This window comes from Poecilia formosa, unplaced genomic scaffold, assembly GCF_000485575.1.
Source record: "Poecilia formosa unplaced genomic scaffold, Poecilia_formosa-5.1.2 Scaffold37, whole genome shotgun sequence".
NCBI classification, from domain to species: domain Eukaryota; kingdom Metazoa; phylum Chordata; class Actinopteri; order Cyprinodontiformes; family Poeciliidae; genus Poecilia; species Poecilia formosa.
The window spans coordinates 1,128,966-1,144,375 of record NW_006799976.1 but is presented as its reverse complement, the minus strand read 5'-3'; the positions used below and the strand labels follow the sequence as shown (position 1 = coordinate 1,144,375).

General features: G+C 45.0%; 1 protein-coding gene across 6 annotated transcripts in view; it reads right to left on the bottom strand.

The window, feature by feature from the left end:
- Window positions 1-1,296: 1,296 nt before the first annotated feature.
- The window catches only part of dab1a (DAB adaptor protein 1a), a 37,213-nt gene continuing 23,099 nt past the window's right edge, over window positions 1,297-15,410 (bottom strand). For 3 of the 6 annotated variants that reach the window (XM_016670718.1, XM_016670723.1, XM_016670724.1), the window contains 7 exons: window positions 12,495-12,557; window positions 12,281-12,377; window positions 9,994-10,400; window positions 8,593-8,788; window positions 8,326-8,474; window positions 6,987-7,083; window positions 1,297-2,373 (listed from right to left, as the gene is read on the bottom strand). In XM_016670718.1, coding sequence (XP_016526204.1) covers window positions 7,003-7,083; window positions 8,326-8,474; window positions 8,593-8,788; window positions 9,994-10,400; window positions 12,281-12,377; window positions 12,495-12,557 — 993 coding nt within the window. In that variant the 3' untranslated portion in view covers window positions 1,297-2,373; window positions 6,987-7,002. Of the gene's footprint in view, window positions 2,377-6,986; window positions 7,084-8,325; window positions 8,475-8,592; window positions 8,789-9,993; window positions 10,401-12,280; window positions 12,378-12,494; window positions 12,558-15,226; window positions 15,350-15,410 lie in introns of all 6 variants that reach the window. The other 3 variants (XM_016670721.1, XM_016670719.1, XM_016670720.1) reach the window with 3 other exon arrangements.

Genomic DNA, 15,410 nt, shown 5'->3' with positions numbered 1-15,410 from the left:
GGGGGGAATCTGCGGGGGTGGGGGTGTTGGGCGCAAACACAAACTGTAGAAGCTAATATGCTTTGGACATAAACGTAATCTGCAGTGATCGGACCTCAGAAGACAAAGCGAAGTGGTGACGCTGGAAATCACTGAGTGACTCTCATTTAAAAAGCTGCACAAAAAACAAAAAACAAAACAAAACAAAAAAAAAAACACGACGCAGCGCGGAGCTGAAGCTGGAAACAAAACAAAGCAAACTGGGAGAGAAAGAAAAAAAACAACAAAAAAAAAAAAACATGCAGTGCTTTGCAAAAATATTCACAACACAGGATGTTTTGACATTTTGTCACATTGCAACCTCAAACCTCAAAATCTATCAGGAGAGAGGGGAGTCGGTGGGGAGGGGAGATATTTTGAGATACGTCAACACGGAATAATGCATGAATGTGGAAGGAAAGGTAAATGTGGTTTTCAGCTTTTGTGCTCACTGTTAAAAACCTAATCAGCTCAGCATGGAATAACAATGCTGAACCATTTTACTAATTAGGCGACATCGAAAGGAAACTGGTTGAACAGCATTGGGAGCTGAACACAAATAGTTTCAATTCAATGGACTGGATTTTATTTAGGCAAACGAGTAAAGGGGACCAAGTACTTTGTGGCACCTCCTCTGCCAGGACTCTATTCCCTAATCAGGTGTCTTCTGAAGGCAAACGCTCTTAATTTGGGTTATGAGAGTGAGAGCTGTGTGCATATTCAGTAGAAACCACCTTTTATATGAATTTGTTTTCATTTGAGTGAGTGAAAGCAACTGGTAGCGTCAGATTTTATACTGGGGGGACCCAGTAGATGGGAGATAAGACACAAACGCACAACCTTTCAGATTTAAATTGGTGGCAAAACTTAAAAATATTGTCATCTTTTCCGTCTACTTCACAAATATGCATGACTTCGTGTTGGTCTGTCTCATAGAATCGCAACAAAATACGATAAAGTTTGCAGTTGTAAGGAGACAAAATGTTCAAAAGGAAAAAAACAAAAGTCAGGTGTATGAATACCTCTGCAAGGCACTGTGTGTTGGTATTGCTTGGATTAACATCAAGAGTTTTGCATAACCGAAGCCTTCCCATTTTATGGCACAGACGTCCAGCGGACAGAATGGTCGTCGTTCTTGTTATTTACAAAAATGAGTTTTGGCAAATCAACGCTCAGATGCCTTAAAGCCATGTTGATTCTATATTACCCGGTAGAGCTGACTCCAGCGGCTTGATTGACTTTATAAAATAAAAATTCAATTTTCCCAGGTTGATCTCTCTTTTTTCCTTTTTTTTAAATCATTATTGTACAAAAAGCTATAGAGAATGAAGAGTTCAATCACAGAATCTGTTTCAACTCGCAGCTCTTCCCTCCCGGGGTCCATTCCTCCACCAGCGGTCCGGTTCGCCAGTCTGGCTGTGCGCCGCAGAGACGTTTGGCAAATTACTGCGTGTACGCATGTTACACAAGGTGTGGCATGGCTCTGTGTGTGTGTGCGTGTGTGTCTTTGCATGTAGGCTCACTGCTGTGTGCAAAGGATGCGTGGAGTTGGTGTGTGAGTAGCTCCCAGAGAGTCTGATTCTGCATAGTGATCCAGCAGACACTCACAAGCAAGGGGCAGAAAATACCCAAAAATCAATCAACCAACCAATCAGAAGCAGTGATCCCCCTCCCCGGTAACGGGCCATCCCTAAGAGTCTGGGCACCTCCCTGAGGGATCGCCTCGCTAGACGGATGCAGGTTCTGTCCGTTACACACGACGAGTGCAAAGTGTGTGTGTGTGTGTGCGTATGTGTGTGTGTGCGTGTCACAAACAGGGAGGCACTGCTCGACTCAGTCTCTTCCAGGCAGCAGAGTCTCTGGTCAGATGTGATAGGCAGAGGAAAGGGTGTGAAAGTGACGGAGGGAGGGAAAGAAAGGAGGGAGAGGAGTGGCTCATGTCCGTAAGGCTGGGTGTGAGTCGCCAAAGGGGAGAGGAGAGAGGAGCGGAGAAGACAGCGTGGCGGAGGGAGAGCTGGACCTGTCTGGGTGATGGATGTCCCTCCTGCCTGTGGAGAATGACTGAGAGGGCTCGCTCCTCTGAGGAGGAGGAACGACTGCAGAGAGGAGGGGGAGGAGGAGGCGTGTGGGAGTGTTGAAGCACCTCCTGGGAGGTTGTTAGCAGGAAAAGAAGATGAAGGGCTTGGCCAGGCAGGGATGTGCCAGACATGCACGCACCCGCAAACACACACGCACGCACACTCAGAGGTAAAGGGTTCTCCTCCTGTTCACTCAGTGCTGGTCAGGTCTGTCTTCCTGGGTATCTCTTTATTTCTTCCCCTTGTTGATCTGGGCGTAGAGAGGGTCCTTCCCCTTCTGCTGATGAGATAGGGAGAAAACAGAAAGTCAGACGCGTTTTTCTTTGCACAGCCGCAAACATCATAAACCCATAAGCCGTGACAGGTGCAACCCAGAGCTGCGGCGGTCGTACCTGACTCCGTCACCAGGTGTCAGTAGCGCACTGCCCTAAAGCCCAGACTTCAGTCAGTTCTTCCTTCGCCCACTTTTATTATTTTTTTTAAATATAACCTTCGTTATTGTTTCTGTGTGTCGCCGTGCGCTGACATGTGTGTTCGCTCCCACCTCGGGCTCACCTGCAGGACCAGCAAGAATCAGACGTATAAACCGGAGACTTTGAAGGACCGGCTACGAGTCGTCACGTCTGAGTTTCCCTCCGACTGGGCAGGTTGGAAGACCCCGCAGCCGGAGCACCGAGCCCCGCTGCACGCCGCTCACAACTGGGCGGTTATTACCGCACACATAATTCAGTTCGTCATAATTTAGTCCGCCATACTGGCAGCTTGATCTGGAGCCGGCCTACTATATCGAAGCTCTCCCTCTCAAAGAGAAGCAGAGGATTTAGAGGTTGGAGTCAAACCTCTGAGGAGGCAGTAGCTGCTCATACTGAATGGTAGCTACTATTTCCTGCTTGGTCATGTTAGAAACTCAACATATTAATGTATTATTTCAGATAAAACTCTCAAAACAAACTGTGAGGTAGAAGGAACTGATACAAATTGGGATACTTATGTTCAACCCTCCATAACCCCAGGGTGGTGCAACCTTTACCTTCCAAGTAGCCGTATTTGCTCTCGGTGCACTTTTAGAGCCACAAAAGTTAGTTGATCTTTTGATGAAAAAAACCCTGCCGTGAAATACATCATTTTTAATACACACGTACTGCAGAAAATTTTTTATTTTTAAACCACCAAGTTAGATTTCTTTGGTCCTCTGAGGCCCAGAGGGCCACAGAAATGGCCATGGTGGACCGGATGTGGCCAGCAGACCCCAAGTTTGACACGTTTTCTATGCTTCTTGATGTTTATGGAAAGATTATGCTTATTAAAGAAAAATCCTTTCAACCAAATGACCAGGAAGACTGGCACTTTTAGTGTCATTCTGTGAATATGCAAGGCAATAATTCTATGAAAAACACTGTTTAAACCCGCACATCTATAATTGAAAACACGAGTTGGTTCTCTGTCATTCTTAGCCAAAGTTATGAAGAGCCATTGCGTAAGGTCCAAAGGGCCACTTGCTGGTCCAGAGCCTCAGATTGCAGACCCGATGCTTTTCTAGAACCACCTTCCTCTGTGTTTTAATGTGCCACAGATTCTCAACTGGACTTAGATCTGGACTTTAAAGGGATCGCATATGATTGCAGGTTGATAATAGAAAATTGCACATCAAAAGTATGAGAATGGAAGTTAAGAAAACTAAGAAAGTCCAACAAAACCGTCTCATGACTCTCTCACAGCAGCTGGGTCTGAGGCTGGGCCATCAACCTCAGCTGTGGGCTGTAAATGTGGCAGTGGCCAAGGCCAAGCGGTCAGCAGAAAGTAGCTGCCTGCAGCCCTGAGAGAAGTGACAGAGGGGCTGAGACGAGCAGTGACAGCAAGTACACACTTCACCACCAGCCAACGCAGCACCGCCACACCGCCCCTGCAGCGTCGCCTCGTGTCTGCCCGGCGCTGCCAGGCGAGGCCACTTCATCCCGGGCCAAGACAGAGCGGGGATGGAGGGAGGGATGATGGAGGCTCGGTGGAGATATGAGTGATGTGCTGATGTGGCCCAACCTGGAGGCCGAAGGGTTTGATCTACCTTTGTGTGTGTGTGTGTGTGTGTGTGTGTGTGTGTGTGTGTGTGTGTGTGTGTGTGCGAGAGATTTCATCAGCGAACTGTGGAAACTGGTCATTTCACAGTAGACACCAGAGAGCGTACGCCGGACATGGTGAGATGACCCGAGAGAAAGAAAAAATATAAAAAAACACTTAACGCTCCCACCAGCCTTGGAGGGGCTCGGCTTTTGGCTCCGATTCGAGCGCAGGTGGTGAAAGCATCGATCACAGGTGTGTTCGTCCGGGGAGCGGGCCGAGCCCATCGGACAGGTGTGTGTTTGGGAAGATGTCTGAAGTCGATGTGATGGAGCAAGTAAACACCAGATGGGAGCGGTGGCGGCGCTGGACCAGACACGGTCCGCCTCCCGCAGAAGGAGGAGGCTTCCAATTTCAGCCAGATTCAACACTCGGGACCCCACATCCACCTGCTGCCCTGCAGAACCAGGGTCCAAAAGAAAAAAAAAAGAAAACGAAAAGGGAAGGGGGAGACTTGCTGCTCAGCCAGCCCTCCACCTCCTCCACCTCCTCTTCTGGAATCAGAAGGCACTTCAGGGCTTCTTCTGCTTTAATTAATGCCAATTATATGGGGCTAGTCATTAATCTTGGCACCCAAGTATTAGCTGATGAAAACAAAACCATTCGATTTTTTTTCCCAGTGTGAGTGCCAGCAGCTATCATTAAGGAGCCGCTGTTGAGAACCGTGTGGGTGAGGACGCCGGGCGGGGAGGCAGGGGATCAAAATGGCTCTCCTCTTTGGAGTGTGTATGGGTCTCTCTCTCTCTGTGACTTATTAAATAAGCCTACTGCACCTCCACATGTTCCTGGCTGAAATTTCCAGCCGATGGAGGATTATTTTAGCTTGTCTATACGAGTTTCGTCACTTTTAGCGGCGGCGAGCGTATGACCTGTTAGATTACATATATAATTCATAGCATGTCAGCATGGATCACGGTTTCACTGAGCAAAGAATCCAAGATTAACATATTGTGCTGAAATCCCAGCAGATGAGATGCTCATCCAAGTGCACAGTTTCTGATTAGCTGTCACGCTGACTGTCCCACGGAGATGTGCGCTATTTACGGATCTGGGTGTGAATGCAGGACACAGTAAGAGCACAACGGCGAAAGCGTCGACGCACAAAAGGTCTTTACAGTTTGCATCAAATGTCACATATGGAGTAACTCTGGTCTTACAGAGCCTCCATTAACCTCGAACTTCACCACATTTGATCTCAGTACAACCAGTGCAATGTAATTTTTGCAACAGACGCAACACAAATTAAAACAACATTTTGTCGCAGAATGAAAGCGATAACCATTTACACCGACTGGTGCAGGGACCACAGATGCTGTGAATAGCTACAATTTGCGAATATTTGAGACTTCTTCTAAAAATGCCTTTTGTAAAAAGTTCAACCACCAAATATACTTTAATATTCATTAGTATTCACAGTGGAAATCATCTTGTTGTACTACCACATGTAGTATTGGATATAATGCTGTTTTGTTGTGGTAACAAAGCTCAGCGATTCACTGCAAAGCCACAAAATCTTACCAAGTTTTATAGTAAGATGTTGGTCTAGTTGTTAGTGCAAATATCTTTAGTACACTTGAAAAAAGTAACTAGCTTAGTTTTCAGCAAAATGTTCAAGCTTAATTTAAGCAAATTATTCCTTTAAAAAAGTACTAGTTCCACTGGCCGATTATTTTACTGATAACAACATGGGATAAATATCTTATAAGTAACCAGCACTTTTTAAAATAAATATTAAGGAATTACTGACTGGAAACAAGCTCCTATATCTTGCAGAATAGCTACTTGTAAGTTAGTTCAAATGTGCTAAGATATGTGCTAAACAAAAACACTTGTTACGATTTTGTGTTTCTGCGGCATTTTACCCTCCAGCCAAATGGTGGCGCTGCAGATTGTCACTGTCTTTGGTTCCACAGATGACCAGGCTAATTTCTGTCACGTTAAAAAGTCTACAGAAAGTGACTCGTCCGTGTGATGTGTTCAATTTTAAAATATTTGCTGTAATTCCTATAAATAAGTGAGAATAGTTTCCACTGTCCAGGAGCTCTGATAATTTCTTCCTCTGCAGAATTTTTTTTATAAAACAGACAAGTACCATAAGACTGCTAATTTGAGATTAGCAAACTGGTTTTGGGACCACAGGTCATGGGCTGCTTCATTGCTATTTTTAATGTTGCAAAAACAAAAATTGACATCCACAGTCCCCCCTTATCTCCACCTTTGGGGGAACAGCCAATCGGCACCAAGGAAAACAAATGCTTCTCCTGGATTGGCTGCTTTGCAAGCGTCAGTCAGTAGCATGTCCATTAGGATTGTCTCTTGATATTCCAGCTTTCCAGACTTATATTACTTTGAAATATTTTAGAAAACCTCTGTGAAAGAATATGTGAGTGAGCTGGACTTTATTGGAGTAAAGGAAATGAACACAAATGCAGATAAAAAAAAGTCTTTGCATCCTTTTCCTTCAGAATCATCCTCTACTCTATGTTGGTTATAAAGAAAAGAAAAGAAAAAAAACAATTATAGTTTGCAGCTGTCCCAACATGTAAAATAGTTCAATGGGTATGAAAGACACTGCAAACAGAAAAACCCACAGTGAACTAGGATGCGTCATAAAAAGAACAATCACACAACAACTGAGGTAAACAAAAACAAAAACACCAAGAAATACAACACAGGAGTAAAAAGATGACAGGCAAAAAGAAGAACAGATACATGCAGAGAAATAAAGGAGGGAGGAGTGAAAGCGAAGGCTGAAGAGGGGGGAGTCATACCTACCCTGCCCTGCTGCCATCTAGCTCCCAGCCTCTGGACTGGCCTGTTCTGGGCTGGGCTCTGCTGTCTCACTGGGGCAGGGTGACCCAGAACCACACGCCTAAAGACGAGAGGAAGGGGCAGGAAGGAGGGAAAAGGAGGTGAAATTGACAGAGGGGGAGAAAAAAACGAGAGAGAAGGAAAGAGCAGATCGAGAAGAATAAATCTGAGAGTGAAGGATTGGTAAAGACTAAGAACAGAGCAGACAGCAAAGATAAAGGTTTTAGCAATCTGAAGGAGAGGGAGAAAAAAAAGCCATCCAGTTTGTCCTTTTTCTCAGAAACATCATTTCAAGCGCGCATAAACACAACACTCGCGCACACACTCGTTTACAGTGGTCAATTATAAAAGCCTCCGTGGAGTTAGCTCCATCGATCCGGCGCTGAAACACTTCTGCTTTTTACACCTCTCCCCCCGCAGAGAGCAGGACGCCGTTTCTCTGCGTTCACGCCATCCTGCCTGTCCTCTTCTCTCCCTCCGTAACCTTTTCACTGCACTCACTCTGTGCTGCCACCAGTTCTGCAATTTTTTTCCTCCCCCTTCCCTTTTTTTTTTTTTTTTAAAGGGACCGGGGTTGTGAAAAGGCACATGTGTGTTATTTAGGCCTACTGACATTTTCAACAGCGTGAAAGTCCTCTTTTTTTTTTTTCCAATAATAGCTGGACTGGAGGCATAAAAGTAATGTTTCACGCCGGGGGAGTGGAGAGCAGGAAAGAGAGAGGGAGAAAAGATGCAAAGCATGAAAGAAATAGAAAAGAGAAGAAAAATCGAAGAGTAAAGCGTTATTTCTTAGAAGGTCAGACATTCTACTTCTCTTCTTCTTCTTTAGCTTTTCCCCCACTTCTTACTGTCGGTTACGGTGAAAAAACCCCAACAACTATTAATTGCCCCAGGAAGAGGAAGCGGGACACTCTGCCTCCTCCAGCCGTCCCAGCAGAGATGAACCTGTCTGTTTAGAAGAGGTGATGTATGGACGCTACCTGGCTGACATTAATAACAGCTTAATGATGTCTCTGACAATTCCACCAGCTAATTTAACACTGTGTTGACCATGCACACACACACTGCCGCATTCCCGCCTGCTGCTATTCATGCAGTAAACCACGTCTGATGTGCATTTTTACGCGCGCCGGCACGAATGCGCGTTCGTCAAGCGACACTGGCAACATCGGCCGCTAATCAGCCAGAGTGATTACCTGGCCCGCCAACACTGCAGCAAAGGCTATTTATCAGCGCACATTAACGCACCGTGTAGGCTACAGAGGCATCACGAGGGACATCTTAAAGGCATACACACACTTACAGCGTCCTCCTCCCCGCTGCGACTGGGGCTGCCCTCCGCTTCGCCGAACGAGTCGTCCGTGGGCGGGTCTGTGGCGTCCGTGGGCGGGTCGCTGACGTGAGAGGCCGAGGACTTGGACGGGGAGCTCTTCCTGGGGGCCGGCGTAGGAGCTGCAGAGGAGAACAGACTTTTTTTTTTGTGTGTTTTTTTTTTCCCGTGGTGACCTTCCAGCATGAGGTGCTGGAAGGTCGGTAGCGGCGGCGGAGGCGGCGGCAGCAGGGCGCTCACGGGAGTTGGTGGACGGCGTCGTGGAAGTGACCGGCGTCAGGTTCATTTGGGAAATGTCGAAGTCGTCGCAGTCGTCCGTGTCCTGGGCGGTGCCCACGCGGCTGAAGTAAGAGCTGAACGCCTCTGAGGTTCCCGCTAGACTGGGCTGTTCGCCCTTCTTGGACGGCATGGCTGGAGGCTTCGCCAGCTGGAAATCCTGAGAGCACAGGTGACGTCTGGTCAGAGCTGCAGCGAACATTAGAGTAACTTTAAAAGTTTCTCTTTTTTATATAATGAACACACTGTTCAGATGTAGCTCAGCTAATTGCAGCTTTAATACAGTTAATAGTGGATTATGTGTGACTTGAGTCTACAGACTAGGTTGGGTTCAGCACGGGTCAAAGACTCTTCTATTAAAGCCAATCAGAAACTTTGGGTGGTGAATGTGCTTGAACTTTGGTTGATATGATGTGTTAAGTCAAAATCTATTATTTTCCACTTTTCATTCCACTTTGTATTTAAACCCATTAAAATATATATATATATATATATACATATATATATAAAAAAACAGGAAGTGAGGAGAAAAGGAGAACCAGATGTGGTAAATTCTTAAAAACGGTTTCCATGCCTCTCTAGGAGCTCTGACTCCTGTTTGCAGTTTTGCATGCGACTAAAACCCAATGATGTGACGCAGCGCAACACAAACAGGAAGAGCAAACAAACAGGGTGGAGAAGAAGCAGACAGTCGAACCAAATACATTTCTGATCAAATACAACTCATCACGGACATAACGTTCAACTCATTTTGGGGCTTTAATTTGATAACCTTTCTATTTGAGGATTGAATAATTTGTGCAACAATTATTTCTCCTTTAGGAGGACCAGTTTGCTTTCATCTGATGGCAGTTTGAGTCAGATTATTGAAAATAAGACGTTTCAACAGGTTTAGAATACAAAACATAACTTGGCATTAAGCATCTGAACAGCCTGGACCTCAAACCCGTCACACTCTGTCAAAGCTGAACAAGTGAAAATAGAACATGGCTGAAGTCCAACTTGGGACGCTCATCCAGTATTAGAGCAAGTGTGTGCATGGATTTGAGATAATTTTGCACCTTATTTCTGTTATGAAATATGTTCAGATCTCAAAACATCTTTTCAGAACAGCTTTCGATGCATCATTTTATGTTTGTTGTGTTTTTTGATGCCCACTGCTGTGATTTGAGTAGGTTTTTTTTTTCCTTTTATCCTTTTGTTTGATGCACTTCAAGTGTTCAGCTTGTAATTTTGGATTCCTGTAAAGTTTTTAGAAAAATGTTAAATAAATGATTATGAAAACTATACGCTGTATAACCATTACACCTTCAAATTTGCATTTGGCTCAACTCGATCCCTGAACTGAAGCCGCTGCTCCCCCACCTTGAACATCTCCTTGCCCATCTTCTTCGGCCCCTCTCCGTGCTGCGGACTCGACGAAGCCGACGGGGACGGAGCGGAGGCGCTGGCCCCGGCGCCCGTCTGGCTCTCGCTGGCCGGAGTCACGGTGGTGACCGGGGCGAGCGTCTGGAACATCGCAGCGGGCAGAGTGCCCACGGGTTGGGCCGGGAGGTAGGCTGTCGGGGAGAAGGCTCCAGCCGCCATGGCGGCCCATTGCTGCTGGGTTGCGGGGAAGATGTTGGCCTGGCCCCAGATCAGAGGCTGTCCGCCCGGTATCACCTGGGCCACGGGGCCCAGAGGGGACTGGACCCCGAAGGCTAGCGGCGTCTGGGCAGCAAACGCCTGCTGGGACCAGTGGCCAGGAGGTACTGCTCCCATCGTCACATAACCTGGAAGCACGCATCGGGCAACATTAGAAAGAGCCGTTCCATTTTTCCTCGTTCTTTTCATAAAGGCTAAGAGATTAGAAAACCCACATTTGGTGCTTCTCCTCTGTGCACAAACCCACAAAGATAATAAGACATGCATCACCAGAGAGCGCTGCCCTACTTCTGCCTGCAGCTAACGCGGAGCCGCTTAATGGTCATGGTGAACTATGATAATTACCTCCAGAATGAGGCAGGATCATTATGGAAAGGCAGAGCACAACGCAGTCTCATTAAAATCACTCAAACTCATCAGCAAAAGGTACTTCTTATTACACAGTCACTAGTTCACAGCTTCTGCTCTCTGGTAGTTAACTACAGCAGAGGAGGTTGACATTTACCCTCAGCCGCTCTGACACAGACACACAGAGCGACGACCAAAGGCAAGGAGGGGAGCAAATGAAGACATCCTGAAAAGGTAGGAAGTGAAAAGGCTTGCAAAAGAATTTGTAACCCCTTTCACTTTTCCATTGTTTCCTCACATAAAAAGTGTTTTATTTTGGTTATTTGTGCCTAATGGGCACAAATAACACAGAGTGGAGAGTAATTGTGAAGTGGAAGCAAAATTATGGATGGCTTTCATTTCTTTTTTTCTTTTTTTCTTCAGGGTTCCTGTTTCTGAAACTCAAATTTAAGGCTTATTAGGACATTATTAACACCTTAATGAATGAAATTTAAAACAAGAATGCAAAAAAGGAAAACTTTCACATTTTATATTGTAGAAGTTAAATTTTTTCACAAAATGCACATAATGTCATGTGGATCAGCAATAGAAGTCAGCCTGTCACCCAGCCAGATAGTGAAACATTTACACTTACCCATGACTGATGCAAAAACAGCTAGCTAGCAACTCTATTAGCAGCTGGTTAGCGGCAGCCTCAACCGCCTCAAGTCTGTGCGACTCAAACTGAAATGTCCCGCAAGAAAAATAAACTATATAGAATATTAAAGATTAAATAGTCCTGCCACGGCAAAATTTAAGACATTTTAAGGCCTTAATATTAGATAAACGATTCAACAAGACTTTTTAAGGATGTGCGGACACCCTGCTTTCACAAATCCAAACATAGCAGCGCATTTTTATTCAACCTCCACGAATCGAGTCTTTTTAGAAACGCCATTCGCTGCAGTTAAAGCTTTAACTCTCTACCAGGCTCGCACAACAACACACTGGCAGATTTCACCTTTTATTCTCCTCATTCTGCTCAATCAGAACGGATGGAGAGTATCTGTGTGCATGCGTTTTCAAGTCGCAGTTGGATTCAGGTCTGGACTTTGACTGGGCCATATTAACACAAAAAGTGACCCAGTCTCTCCTTCAGATTTATCTCGTGCTTAGTGTCCTCCCAGCATGATACTGTCACTACCCTGCTTCACAGTGAGGACGGCGTGTTAAAGACAGTGCTTCATAGCGTTGTGTGCAACATTGGCTCGTTTTCTTACCCAATTCTTACACGAATCACAATACGAGAAGCCGGAGCTCGTAGTTCCACAGTGACCGAAATGGACTTCAGTCTTCTCATCTTTTGCTTTTCCTTCGACTGCCACTGCCGCCTCAGCTTCAGGTAAGTCAGCAGTAAGCATCCGAGGCGGCAAGCTAATAAAGCGTTTCATATTCAGCACACAACCGACTCCACCTTTCCTCCAGTATCCAGTCATCTGCATTTCAATTCTGTTCCTTCTCTGTTTATTCCAGCAGAACCTCCCCTCCCTTCTCCCTCTCGTCCCTCCGTCCTCTGCATCCCAAGCCTCTGACTTCACAGCTTCTCCTTATCTCCCAATGCGTTTGTTTGCCCGGTGCTTATAGCGGCGGCGGCGACGACGGTGAATAAGCAAGGTCTCACCTGAGGGCACGGACGCAGGATTGAAGGGAGCGAACAGTTCCGTGGGCGGCTGCAGGCCCTGCGAGGGGTCGAGGGTGTTGGCGGGGGACGCCGGGGTCTGTGGGAATCGGATGTCAGGTGAGCAAGCAACAATGCAAAAAAAACAAACAAAAAAAATAATCATAAAAAATGCAGATTGATTAAAACACATTATGTCAGCATGGCTGCTACTCACGGACGGGGAGGTTATGTCAGGTGGCGTGGACATGTCTCCGAAAATCTCTAACTGGCTGATGTTCTGAGAAAGAAAGGGGAGGGAAAAAGAAGAGAACAAACACAGTCGGTCAGGGAGCGATGGCTGCTACGCTCGTCTGGGAATCGAATTGTGAAGTGTTTAGCATTCTGGTGCAACATGCATCGCACGTCGCATGCAATGCGGGAGCAGCTACATGCGGCTAAAACACCACCTACCTGAACGCCGCTGCAGCAACACCGAGGAGGGGGGAACAAGAGAGGTGAGCAGAGATGGGAGAATGAGATGTAATGATCAGGATGACAATACCCACCATGACTTATTACACTTGTCATGTGCTTCTGATAGCAGCGCTCTCTGCTAGCTGAGGAACACACCGCCTCACATCTTTACTGTACGGGAGTCTTCTTCTGAGCCCAAGTCGTTATTGTTTTCCTCTCGCGGAGGATGATGTGTGTTGTGTCTCAGAGGGCATAACTACAGATCCTTTTGATCTGAACTTGTTCTGTATCATTTCCTTCCCATGGTTCTCTTTAATAACTCTCCTTTTTTTTTCTTTTTCTTTTTTTTTGTTGCGCATTACTAATATCTTTTGGCCAGTGGCAACCGAAGGAAACTATTTTTAGTCGATAAAAAGAATTTAAGCCTTGAATACATGGTCAGAGATTTGCATAAATCATGGATGCGGGTAATTTCTTGCAGAGATAATGAATGTTCTTAGAATATCTCCTCCCCCCCGTTCACTCATGGGTCATGCGGACCGGAAAGTTCTTTTGTGCATCTATCAGAAAATGGATCTGTGATCACGACGTTGAGTCATGAAGAGTTTACTTTCACAAAGCCTTGGGAGAAGATCTGAGGCTGTGGTATGTATATTTCATTGCAGCAGAAGCTGCTCTCGTACAGAGATTAAGTAGTTAAGATACAGATGCGACAAGAAGCAGTGACAAAGTTCCAATTGGATTAATTTTTACACTTAAGTGCTAAAATTAGCTGCTTTTGAGAAATGTTCGGGGGATGAAAAAACACATTTAACTCAGGGAGACATTTTTAAACTTCCTGTTCAGAGCTGCTTCAGCTCTCTTGGAAATTTTGGAGTATGAAGAAATTCTTTATTTGCTTTTAAAAGAATTACAATTAGTGATGCACAGGAAAACACAGAGAGATTTTTAGCTCAAATAAACTACATAGATGACAAGCCGGTAATAAATTCAAATAGCCAGTCTTTAGTGATCAGTGGATGCACCATCTGAAGCAATATAAAAATAACTCTCTTGAGTCTAGATGTTGTTACGGAGTGAATAAGGCTTAAAATGAGTCATTTTAACACTGGTGAGGACATTAATAGCTAAACAATCTGAATCTGCATCCTTAATTCAACCAAGGATCTGGCTGATGCAGACCCCACAAACATCAAGGACCAATAAAGCTTTTTACTACTGTTGTGAATATACAGTATTATTTGAAATACTGATGATGGACCACAAAGGGTTGTGCAGAAACTCAATCTGAAACCAATTTCAAAGTTCTCTTTTACCAAAACAGGCTTAACTAACTGTAAATGAGTTCTGGGAATAAGAGATTGAAGTTAATTAATTCATGATATCAATGCAAAAATGATTTAAAAGGCAGTCATATTTCTGATGGCATGCTGAGACATGTTTGCCATTCATTTAGGCAACAAAACTTAGAGAGAGCAACACTTTAATTTAAAACGAAAGCTAAAAGTTGCTTCATTTTCTCCACTTGATTTTTTTGACTGCATTGTCTTGAAGTCTTTCCTTTGTCTACCTGTGTGTTTTACAACCTTCCCCATGTATTTGTTTTGGCTCCAGGTTGTTGAACCCGGCAGACGGGGAACAACCAGCGTCTTTTGTCACAACCCGTGTTGGTTTACCTTCTGGAAAGAGGCTTCGGATGCTTTTCATTGTTGGCGCTGGCAGCTGTCTTGTTGGGGCTGTGTAACCTGTCTGTCAGCAGCAACTGATTAAGACGTGCAAGTCTCTTAACTGGATGCTCATCTGCATGATTAGAGTTGTGAAAACATTTGTTTTAGATATGCAAATTAGATGGATGCCTGTGGTTTTGTTTTTGTTTTTTTTAACACTTAAAGATCTTGTGATTTACTTTTTGTGTTGTTGAAAGATTAGCAACCAGTTCTTAAAATGTCATCTGTTTTTAAAAAAAAAATTAAGGAAACTGAATCATAGAAAATAATTTCTTTGATTTAATTCTTTTCTCTGCAAACATTTCTTTTTAAATAGCTGACTGAATTCACTCCCAGAGAAGTGATCCCATGTTTTGCTCGAGTTTGAACTTTATCTGCGAGATATTTTCTCTGCTGAAAGACCTCCCGGCGGAGCTAATGGACGGGGGCTTCGTCTCTGCTACATCTATTTTTGAGTTTTAGACAAAAACACACAGGTGTGAACGTGGGAGTGCAGCGGCGCAGCATCCTAATGTCCTCCTGGCCAAACTTGGCTGCTATAGCAACAGGAAAAGGTGCATGTTTTATTCAGTAATGACAGTGGTCTACAGTCGGGGTCACTTCAGACCAAAGGAGAACAAAAGGTGCAGAACCGATCAGGACGTGGCGACAAAAGCTCATCTGAGGAAGTGACTAGCGAAGCAGCTAATGAGGGCTGAGAGCTAACCTTTACGGCTCCCCGCAGGAAAACAGAGGAAGACGTCCTGGTGTGTACGTATAAGCTTACCTCAGTCACCAGGTCCAGGTTTAAGTCTATCAGATCTGCAACTTCCTGCTGCTTCGGCTGCTGTTGACATTTGACAGCGTTCTGGCGCTTATGAGGATGTTGGGATTTTTTTTTATGTCCGTTCTGTAATCCAAACCCCAGTGTTAGATGACAGGTGGAATGAAAATGATCTCACACACACAAA